We start from the raw sequence: 10,527 nt of genomic DNA on the forward strand, positions 1-10,527 counted from the left end.
TCAAGACCTTGATGATGCATAGCTAAAAAAGTCCATTCCTTTTTCTCATGGACTTGAATGTGTATGTTTGTTATGTATAAGAAGAATAGAGAAGAAGTGTTTCTTTTTATAATTTTTATCTTGGGATCTTTCATAAAAAGTGTAGGTATCATGTTGTAATATTGGAGATGTGACGTATGGGAATTGTAATTGAATTTTATGTCACTTTTGATACTTTTCTGTAATATATTTTCTTCTTTATATAAATACTTGTTGTAGTAGAGTAACTATTGTCTCTTTTTATCTGTTGTTATGCAAAAAGTAATAGTACTGATTACCTAACTATACTATAAACTGATTTATAAAACATAACAAATAATGGTGTTTCAAGAGGGTTGTTCTTGTAACAAAAGTCTCTCCAATTTCATTGTGGAGGTGTAGAAAGGTAGGATTGATCTGCCCGAAAAAAAAAAAGGTAGGATTGATCTTTTAGACTCTACAGAAAAGTCGAGAGTTTACAGAATGAAACTGAAACCTAATTGACGGATGGATGAGAGTTACATAAGAGATCATAACTGGTGTTTTTAGTGGTGATGTACACTCTCAAACGATGTGCTGAGCCAAAGCAAGGATCTTGAGCTGTTTCTTGTTCCGCATTTCATGTGGGACAGGACCAAACACTCGGGTACCAGTTGGTTGGTTAAACTCCACTTTGTTCTTCTTATTCTCCTCCACTTTCTTCTTCTTCTTCTCCTTAATGCCCACAACTACAATCGCATTGTCATCAAACTTGACTTGGCTTCCATCAACGCGCCCTTTCTGCATCGCAGCACGCACAACCACACCATAAACGACCCTTCCTTTCTTCACTTTACCTTTTGGAATCGCCTCTTTCACAGAACCAACAATGATATCGCCAAGTCTTGCTCCTTTCTTATTAGCTTTCAGGGATTGAATGCACTTCACCTCTTTTGCACCGGAGTTATCCACGACTTTGAGAGTCGTCCCCATTTGAATGAATGTCCTTTGTTGCTGCTGTAAATTGGAAAAATCATCAGGACACAGTTCACATGTTAAGAAAGTTTCATCAAGATAAAGATATATCTTGGCAAATATTATATATCTTGATGAGGCTTTTTGACCTGAGAGAGGATGTTTCCATTCATAATTCCATTGGAGGAATTCATCAAACCAGAGAAAGCATTGCTAAGACTTCCAAGCAATGAGCATCCTGCTCCATATTTTCGATGAATCAAATCAAAAACAGAGAAGCATTAGTTAGTGACATCAACAAACACAAGAACAACAAAAATTAATACTCTTGACTCTGCATTTCATGAACCAAACCAAGCAAAGATCATGACTCAAATCAATTACAACTTCAACGACACAAATACGTGAAACCAACAATGAACATATCTTCTTCTCAATGATTTGATTTAATTTTTTTTTTTTGTGCCAGCCAAACTCACAAAGAGTGTAGAAGATTTAAGATAATTTCGAAACTTTAAACACGGTTCTTCGTAGTACTCAGTGTTGCATACGATCTAATAGTATGGGAGTAGAGATATTATTTTATTGAAAGAAGTAAACTTTATCAAACATTATATAATAATAATAAAAACCCAAAAAATTTTGGGACTAAAAGAAAGAACAGTGTGAGATGAAAACGTAAAAGTACCTCGAGAGAATCTGGAGGCTAAAGCTGCCGCCATTTCTGCGATTTAGAGGTTTCAGTCGTAGTGTACGGCTCAGGGCCAGGAGGATCTGAGAGTGAATGAATGAATCGTACGATTGATTTGCCCAAATGTAATGTCCGAAGTTTTAGGGTTTTCCTTTTACCCGTCTCGATCATCAGGGCTTTGTGTACTGATAAGCGGCAGAATTATAAGCAGAGAAAGCGACAAAATGTTCAAAAAGTGGGCGTGCCGGAGTGGTTATCGGGCATGACTAGAAATCATGTGGGCTTTGCCCGCGCAGGTTCGAATCCTGCTGCTCACGTTTTTTTAATTCTCCCTTTTATTTTCCATCATATTTACCCTAATATCTCAAATAATGACCTTTTTAACAAAACGAAAATATACTTTCTTATCTTTACATTTTACCAGGGCTACAGCTTATTTTCCAACTATTTTTACTTTTTTTTTTAATATCTTGTATCTAATCAGAATGTAAAGAGAAGGTCTGCTTATTTCAGATAACATTTTGATAGCTCAGCAAATGTTTCATGGTCTCCAAACCAATCCTTCTTGTAAAGGGAAGTTCATGGCCATCAAGACACACATGAGCAAGGCTTATGACAGGGTCAAATGGATTTTTGTTGAGCTTTTACTCAGGCAATTCGGTTTTTGTGATAAATGGGTTTCTTGGATTATGTCTTGTGTTACGTCGGTTCAATATAAAGTCTTGATTAATGGTCAGGCATATGGCTCCATTACTCCTTGTCGGGGATTGCGGCAGGAGGATCCCCTATCTCCCTATCTTTTTATTCTTTGTACGGAAGTGCTTATCGCACATTTCCGTAAGGCGGAACGGATGAAGCTTATTACTGGCATTAAGGTTTCGACCGCTAGTCCTGCTATTTCTCATCTTTTGTTTGCGGATGACAGTCTCTTCTTCTGTCGGGCCAATAGGGAGCAATGTGAGTTGGTGCTCCAGATACTTCGGAAGTATGAGCGGGCTTCAGGCCAACAAATTAATTTCCAGAAATCATCGGTCCAGTTCGGGCATAAGGTGGACCACGTCCTGAGGGAAGAGTTAAAAGGGGTTTTAGGTATTACTAATTTGGGTGGCATGAGTTCTTATTTAGGGATACCGGAGAGCTTAAGGGGGGCAAAGACGCAAATCTTTTCGTTTGTTCAGGATAAATTACAATCACGGGCAAGTGGTTGGCCGGCTAGGCTTCTGTCCAAGGGCGGTAAAGAGGTAATGATTAAATCTGTTGCTACTGCTGTCCCAACGTTTGTGATGTCGTATTTTCGGTTACCCAAAACGATTACAAGGAAGCTAACTAGTGCGATTTCAAACTTTTGGTGGAGTGCATCTAGCCAATCAAGAGGATTTTACTGGGTGGCATGGGATAAACTATGTAGCGGTAAATGTGAGGGAGGTTTGGGTTTTCGATGTTTGGATGATTATAATACCGCCCTGCTAGCAAAGCAGCTCTGGCGTTTGATCTCTGTTCCGGATTCACTTTTTGCACGGGTTTTTAAAGGCCGGTATTTTCGGCATTCTGATCCCTTGGATCCAATAAAATCTTATTCGCCGTCTTATGGGTGGCGAAGCATTATTTCTGCTCGCTCTCTGGTTACTAAAGGACTTATTAAACGGGTAGGATCAGGTGTTTCCATCTCTGTATGGAATGACCCTTGGATCCCTGCTCAATCTCCGAGACCAGCATTAGACACGGGGGTGTCGTTTGACCCTCTGCTCTCCGTTCACAATCTTATTGACAGGAATTCTAATTCCTGGGATATGGCTCAGCTAACGGCTACTTTTGTACCAGAGGATGCCGCCATAATCTCCGCCATACCGCTACGACAACCGGACAAACCGGATTTGTTAGGTTGGCATTTTACCAAGTCCGGTAAATATTCGGTGAAGTCAGGGTATAATACCCTTCGGTTACATAAGTCGGCTACGGTAGGACTAAAGGTCCTTGGGCCAGACTATGTTCCCCTACAGGCCTTTGTGTGGAAAATCAGGTGCCCACCAAAACTTTGACACTTCAGGTGGCAAGCACTCTCGGGTTGCATAGCAGTCACAGCTAACTTACGGAAGCGTGGGCTGACCTGTGATCCCGTGTGTGGCCTTTGTGGCTATGAGGCGGAGACAATTAATCATACTCTGTTTGAATGTCCGCCAGCCAGACAGGTTTGGGCCTTGTCACAATTCCCGACGGCCCGGGGGTTTTCCCTTCGCCTTCTATTTTCACAAATATGGATTTCCTATTTTGGCGGTTTAAGGATGTTCCATCACATGATGGCTTCCCGTGGATTCTATGGTATATTTGGAAAGCACGAAATGATAAACTTTTCAGCAACTTGGATTCTAATCCAAATGCAATTTTGCGTTTAGCGGAGGATGAGGCTAAAGCCTGGTTTCTGGCTCAGACAGAGTCCATAGGGCCAGAGACGACTCTTCCGAATACGGGTGTAATATATGGGGATGGGGGTCTCGGGGTTCTCAGATCTCTGACGAGTTATCGTTGTTATATTGATGGCTCTTGGAAAGCGTCAGATAGGTTTGCTGGTCAAGGATGGTTCTGCGTTTCGCCTACGGGAGATGACCTTACTGTGGGAGCCGTCAACATTCGTCGCAACCTTTCACCTCTTCATGCTGAGATGGAAGCTCTTCTATGGGCAATGAGATGCATGATTGGGGCGGATAATCATTCTATTGTTTTCCTTACAGATTGCTCCGACTTAGTGAAGATGGTGTTTTCGCCTTCTGAATGACCAGCTTTCACGCCTTATCTAGAGGATATACAGGTGGATGAAGAGGAGTTCACATCGTTTTCATTAATCTACATTCCTCGCTCTCAGAATGGTAAAGCGAATAATTTAGCGCGACGTGTTCGTTCATTTCCGCAATTAGTTACCTTTGTAAACAATTTACCTTCGCATTGGCTCGTTTGAGTCAATCTTGTATGCTGTTGTAAAAAAAAAAAATCAGAATGTAGAAAAAAACTAAAAATTTAAAAAATAATAGTAGTCTTCAAAAAATGGTGTCCTAATAAATAAAAAGATTTATTTCCACTTTTTCAACGTTTTTATATTCCTTTTATAATAGTTGGTTCATGAACATACGTGACAAAATCCAAATTTTCTAAAATGTTTTGAAATATTCCTTAATAAAAAATAAAATAAAAAAGAAACGTAGAGTGAAGCGATGCCGTCCATTTTGAAGCGAGCCGGTGGGACCCAGTAGTATCCGTATCAGACAAGAGACAAAATAAAAAGAGACATCAAACGCTCTTTCTTCCGCAGCAAAATCAAACGAAACGCTATTTTCTTTTTTTTTTCATAATTTGAAACTCTCCACCGCACACACCAAAAGAGAGATTCTCGCCGGAGACGAAAAGGGCTTTCCTTTCCAGAGATTTCCGGAGAAAAGTTGTTGACTTTATCACTCCCCAAGTCTCTCTCTCTCCCCTCCCCTCCCCACCCACAACAAGTAGAGATTTTTCTGCTCCAATCTCATCATCATCATCTGGGGTTTTGTTTTCCCCCTTTCTTTTCAAATGGTAAATTCAAATGTATTCACTCATTCCCCCTTTCTCGCTTCTTTGTTTTATTTTGGCAATTGGAAACCCTACTTGCTTGTTTCGTTAATGTTGTTGTTGTTGTTCTTGCGTTTGCTTACCTTATTGGTTTTCCTTAATCGAGACTCTAATTCTTTTTTTGCCTATGATTGTTTTTTAACTTCTGCACGGTTTTGGTTTGACTATGTCTAGCTCTCTTCGACCAGCTTGCTCTTTTTCTGACTTTTTCGTATATTTTTTTGCCTAGAGCTGCAATGTAGATGACATATGTGTTAATTGAACTCGTGAATTATTGGAGGCAGTGTTGTTCATGTTTTTTTATTGCAATGCAATGGTTGCAGGCTGCTCCAGTCATAATTGTGGGCTCACATGTGTGGGTTGAAGATCCACATTTGGCATGGATAGATGGACAAGTTACTCGAATCGATGGTGATAACATTCATGTCAAAACTAATAAGGGGAAAACCGTAAGTTTCTTCAAGATTATACCTTTTTTTTTTTTTTTACTTGAATATAGACGATTAGTTTGATGAGTTCTTTGCTGTCTAAGTATAAATGTTCGGACTTCCTTGTTGGCCATGGTTCTCCTCACATGCCCCTGTGTCGTATGGATTTCAGGTTGTGACCAATGTATATTTTCCCAAGGATACGGAAGCTCCACCTGGAGGTGTAGATGACATGACTAAACTTTCATACTTGCATGAGCCTGGAGTCTTACAAAACCTAGAGACAAGATATGAACTCAATGAAATCTACGTAAGATATTTTACCTTTTTTTCTAGCTATGATACTAATAAGTTATGATACGAATAAGTTTTGTGTTACTTCTGTAGACCTATACAGGGAATATTCTAATTGCAGTTAATCCATTCAAAAGGCTGCCTCATATTTATGAAACCGATATGATGGAACAATATAAGAGAGTTGCACTTGGAGAACTAAGTCCTCATGTTTTTGCAATCGGGGATGCTGCATACAGGTTTGTGCATGTTCACATCCATCTTTTTATCATACTTCTAATCTGTTTTGTGATATAATTTACTTATTTAGTCACTGTGTAAGATATTAGGGCGATGATTAATGAAGGAAAAAGCAATTCGATTTTGGTAAGTGGCGAAAGTGGTGCTGGTAAAACTGAGACGACAAAGATGCTCATGAGGTACCTTGCCTTTTTGGGAGGGAGGTCTGGTGTAGAAGGAAGGACAGTTGAACAGCAAGTCTTAGAGGTTTGTTTTAACTTTCATGTTTTAATGAGGATTGTTCCATTTATGTTTGTATGCAACTAAATGCTTATATCCCCACATGAAATATTGCAGTCCAATCCGGTTCTTGAAGCATTTGGCAATGCAAAAACTTTACGAAACAACAATTCGAGGTGCATTCTCCATCTTTCTAAATCTGGTTTTTATCAGCTAAGTTCATTAATTAGTAATTAGTTTGTTACCAGGATTTATTGTTAAATGCTTGGTTCCTTAGATTTTTTAAAAATGCTTTTATAATTCTTCTGGTTATGCCTTAAGAAAATTCGTACTCATGATTGTTTGGCCATTTTCATTCTTCTTGATGGCACCACCTTGCAGTCGTTTTGGTAAATTTGTTGAAATCCAATTTGACAAGAATGGAAGGATATCTGGGGCAGCTATTAGGACTTATCTGCTGGAGAGGTCCCGTGTTTGCCAAATCTCAGATCCCGAAAGGAACTACCATTGCTTTTATCTTCTTTGTGCTGCTCCGCCAGAGGTATCACATAATTTTTTTGGTAACTGACACATTATGTGCATGTTCACCCCATTCCGATATCATACACTTTATTTTCTAAATTCTTGGTTATTTTCCAGGATATAGAGAAGTACCAGCTGAAAAACCCACAGTCATTCCATTACCTAAATCAGTCAAGTTGTTATAAATTGGATGGTGTTGATGATGCTAGTGAATACCTTGAAACAAGAAAAGCTATGGATGTAGTTGGAATCAGTAATGATGAACAGGTCCTCAAATTGATGTGTTAAAGAGGTTAGGTTTCTGTTCCGCTACTTTCATGTTAGGGTCTGACATCTAAAGTAATATTTACAGGAGGCAATCTTCAGGGTGGTTGCTGCAATTCTTCATCTTGGTAACATTGATTTTGGAAAAGGGGAAGAGATTGATTCCTCTGTCATCAAGGATGAAGGATCCCGACATCATCTTAACTTGGCGGCAGAGCTACTTATGTATGCTACTTCGTTTCTTACTATATTTGACATTGTTATTCCATTTTTGTTTTAGTGGATTATTCTCTAAATAGTGCACTTGTTTTGATAGGTGTGACGCCCAGAGCCTAGAAGATGCTCTTATTAGGCGTGTGATGGTTACACCTGAAGAGATTATCACGAGAACGCTTGATCCCAACAGTGCAATTGTTAGTAGGGATACCCTGGCCAAGACAATATATTCTCACTTGTTTGACTGGTGAAGCTATTCAAGCGAACCCCCTCTTCCATTTTCCCGCCTGGCATTTATATATTTATATATTCCATAATACATTTTATCCTGTCATCTACAGGATTGTGAACAAAATTAATACTTCCATCGGGCAGGACCCAAGGTCAAAGTCGATTATTGGAGTTTTGGATATCTATGGGTTTGAAAGTTTCAAATGCAATAGGTATTGTTTTATGTAAAACATAATTTGCTTTCACCTTTAGCCCATTTCATTCCAGGAGTTAGGGACGACCAATCTAGACATGTTTAGATAGCTTTAAAGAAATATTTCCTTGTCATGTTCTGCTATTTGAACTGAAAATTGCCTGTCTCTATTTTATCTGCAGCGTCTCAAAAATTTAATAGAATTACAAGAGTTAGCTGTGAACTTTTGTGATACTACGTTGGTTACATATAGTTTTATATAATGTCTGTCAAGATGTTGGAATGAAATTGCTAAACGTGGAAAGTTAGTAGATTTATCAATTATTGAAGTTGTCGTTGATTTCATGTTCTGCTTATGATACAGTTTTGAGCAATTCTGCATCAATTTCACGAATGAAAAACTGCAACAGCATTTTAATCAGGTTAGCGTTTTTATATTTCCCTAATCGATCAGACCCTTTGGTTTTTGATAAGTAGATTGGACTTATTCTGGTAGCATTTTTTGCAGCATGTGTTCAAGATGGAGCAGGAAGAGTACACCAAAGAAGAGATCGATTGGAGTTACATAGAGTTTATTGATAACCAAGATGTTCTCGATTTAATTGAAAAAGTATGTTTCTCGTTTCTTATAATTTAACAGACTTGCATTTTCAGTTTGTTATACCTGATTGCTTGATGACAACTATATTTAGGTTTAAGAGCAGAGATCTTGTTTATTGCACAACTATGTTATGCTTTCCCTTTTCTTATGTTAAAATTGCATGTCTTAAATCAGAAACCAGGAGGAATTATTTCACTTCTAGATGAAGCCTGGTAAGCTTTATCGTTCTCTGATTGACTTGTATGCCTTTCATATAATAGTATAGTACTATCCACTCATGTTTACTGGTTAATTCAACACAGCATGTTTCCCACGTTTAAACATAACGACTTCTCCCAAAAGTTGTTCCTGACGTTCAAAAATCACAAGAGATTTTCTAAACCGAAGCTCTCTCCCACTGATTTTACCATATCGCATTATGCGGGAGAGGTACAGTATTGCTTCTTCATGATTTTTTTTTCTTTTACTTTCCTAAATGAATTGAAGTTGAAGCTTTCTGTTCTTGATGTGTTTCCAACATTTTGCAAGGTTACTTATCAATCAGACAATTTTCTCGATAAGAACAGGGACTATATAGTTGCTGAACATCAAGCGCTATTTACTGCATCTAATTGCTCATTTGTGGCGAGTTTGTTTCATGCACTTCATGAAGACTCATCCAGGTCATCAAAATTTTCTTCCATTGGGTCACGGTTCAAGGTATTGCATATTTGCATGTAAAATTTCTAAATATGTATTGCAAGCTTTAACGTAAGTTCATTGATATTACTTATCTATATTGCAGCAACAACTTCACTCACTGATGGAAACGCTGAATGGTACAGAACCTCATTACATCAGATGTATAAAGCCGAATAATGTTCTTAAACCTGGTGTCTTTGAGAACTTCAACGTCATTCATCAATTACGTTGTGGGGTAAGGATGTCCCATGTATTTACATCTCTTGTTAGACCTATAATACACCGTCCCCTTTGTATTTTTATATAAATTTATAAATGCAATCACCAAAACAAGTATATAATAACACACTTACTTAAATAGGATGGTTCTTTATATGTTTTGTATTCATTAAATGCAGTGTCTCCTCAGAAAATAACAACTAGTTTCATTTGTAGGGTGTTCTTGAAGCCATTAGGATCAGTTGCGCTGGCTATCCTACCAGGCTTGCCTTCTATGATTTTCTTGACCGTTTTGGTCTCCTTGCTCCAGAAGTTTTGGAAGGAAAGTAAGTCTCTCTGTGAGATTTATCTCCATGAACACTTGTTGAAATAAACATAAGTGTAGTAAGCAATTTTATCATATATTCTTTTACAGTTATGATGATAAAGTAGCTTGCCAAATGATTCTTGATAAGAAAGGTCTGAGGGACTACCAGGTGTGATATAATTTTCATTCTGGTTTGCTGCTTTTCTTTCCAACTTATTTTCTTACAAGTTCATGGAGACTTTTAGCGTTGTGGTCTTGATAAAAAAAATCTCCCTTCCATCATTCTCACTATCGACGTTGTCAGTATTTGTTCAGGGATCACATACGTGCCTTTACCATGTTGTTCCCAGGTAGGAAAGACAAAGATCTTCCTTCGAGCTGGTCAGATGGCTGAATTAGATGCGAGGAGAGCAGAGGTGCTTGGGAATGCTGCCAGAGTCATTCAGAGGCAATTCCGCACTTGTTTTGCCAGAAAGAATTTCCGTTCTATTCGCAATGCTGCTATTGTTTTGCAATCCTTCCTACGAGGTATTTTCTGCACATCAGTAAGGTTTGACTTCGGTGTAGGCTGTTCAGTAAGAGTCGTAGTGCTTACCCATTCTTTTATCATTTCCTCCTTTTGTTTCCATCATTTGGAGCATAATCCTTTCTTACCGGCTTATTGTTTTCTGTTTGATCATTTATTATCCTTTTCTATTGGTAGTACTAGCTGGTAATTTTAATTTGTTGTATAAATATGCTTTATTAATTGCAGGCGAAATTGCCCGGACAATACACAAAGAACTGAAAATAGAAGCTGCAGCTCTAAGATTCCAGAAGAATTTCCGCCGGTACATCGACAGGAAATCTTTT

The 10,527-nt window shown here is 38.4% G+C and overlaps 3 protein-coding genes and 1 non-coding gene across 6 annotated transcripts in view; 3 read left to right on the forward strand and 1 right to left on the reverse strand.

Moving 5' to 3' along the window:
* Nucleotides 1-10,527, forward strand: part of LOC104775871 (protein phosphatase 2C 7) — a 21,194-nt gene that overhangs the window by 5,381 nt on the left and 5,286 nt on the right. The gene's annotated exons all lie outside the window — the stretch shown is intronic.
* On the reverse strand, nt 437-1,813 carry LOC104775870 (50S ribosomal protein HLL, mitochondrial-like). 2 transcript variants are annotated; one of them, XM_010499826.2, is made up of 3 exons: nt 1,661-1,813; nt 1,122-1,210; nt 437-1,011 (listed from the first exon to the last, which is right to left on the reverse strand). In XM_010499826.2, exons 1-3 carry the CDS (start codon nt 1,692-1,694, stop codon nt 583-585), a joined length of 552 nt encoding a protein of 183 aa, XP_010498128.1. In that variant the 5' UTR covers nt 1,695-1,813; the 3' UTR covers nt 437-582. The 2 variants fall into 2 exon arrangements, with proteins under 2 accessions (XP_010498128.1, XP_010498127.1); XM_010499825.2 differs by having other exon boundaries at nt 437-1,014; nt 1,661-1,811.
* On the forward strand, nt 1,899-1,980 carry TRNAS-AGA. The gene has a single exon. It is a non-coding gene; the product is annotated as a tRNA-Ser (tRNA).
* Nucleotides 4,984-10,527, forward strand: part of LOC104775869 (myosin-5-like) — an 11,559-nt gene continuing 6,015 nt past the window's right edge. Inside the window, exons 1-21 of one of the 2 annotated variants that reach the window (XM_010499822.2) lie at nt 4,984-5,236; nt 5,584-5,709; nt 5,861-5,998; nt 6,076-6,221; nt 6,312-6,468; nt 6,559-6,617; nt 6,823-6,982; nt 7,081-7,230; nt 7,316-7,452; nt 7,544-7,690; nt 7,785-7,886; nt 8,232-8,289; nt 8,376-8,477; nt 8,643-8,680; nt 8,771-8,897; nt 8,997-9,167; nt 9,253-9,384; nt 9,585-9,694; nt 9,784-9,844; nt 10,026-10,203; nt 10,430-10,509. In XM_010499822.2, the coding sequence (XP_010498124.1) occupies nt 5,222-5,236; nt 5,584-5,709; nt 5,861-5,998; nt 6,076-6,221; nt 6,312-6,468; nt 6,559-6,617; nt 6,823-6,982; nt 7,081-7,230; nt 7,316-7,452; nt 7,544-7,690; nt 7,785-7,886; nt 8,232-8,289; nt 8,376-8,477; nt 8,643-8,680; nt 8,771-8,897; nt 8,997-9,167; nt 9,253-9,384; nt 9,585-9,694; nt 9,784-9,844; nt 10,026-10,203; nt 10,430-10,509 (2,394 nt within the window). In that variant the 5' untranslated portion in view covers nt 4,984-5,221. The remainder of the gene's footprint in view (nt 5,237-5,583; nt 5,710-5,860; nt 5,999-6,075; nt 6,222-6,311; nt 6,469-6,558; nt 6,618-6,822; nt 6,983-7,080; nt 7,231-7,315; nt 7,453-7,543; nt 7,691-7,784; nt 7,887-8,231; nt 8,290-8,375; nt 8,478-8,642; nt 8,681-8,770; nt 8,898-8,996; nt 9,168-9,252; nt 9,385-9,584; nt 9,695-9,783; nt 9,845-10,025; nt 10,204-10,429; nt 10,510-10,527) is intronic. The other variant, XM_010499824.1, reaches the window with a different exon arrangement.

This window comes from Camelina sativa, chromosome 3 (assembly GCF_000633955.1).
Source record: "Camelina sativa cultivar DH55 chromosome 3, Cs, whole genome shotgun sequence".
NCBI classification, from domain to species: domain Eukaryota; kingdom Viridiplantae; phylum Streptophyta; class Magnoliopsida; order Brassicales; family Brassicaceae; genus Camelina; species Camelina sativa.

Coding starts and splice junctions, on each gene's coding strand:
- LOC104775870 (XM_010499825.2), bottom strand. CDS start 1,694: ATGGCGGCAGCTTTAGCCTCCAGATTCTCTCGAG. Junction 1,211..1,660: donor AGCCTCCAGATTCTCTCGAG/GTACTTTTACGT, acceptor AATATGGAGCAG/GATGCTCATTGCTTGGAAGT. Junction 1,015..1,121: donor ATGGAAACATCCTCTCTCAG/GTCAAAAAGCCT, acceptor TCCAATTTACAG/CAGCAACAAAGGACATTCAT.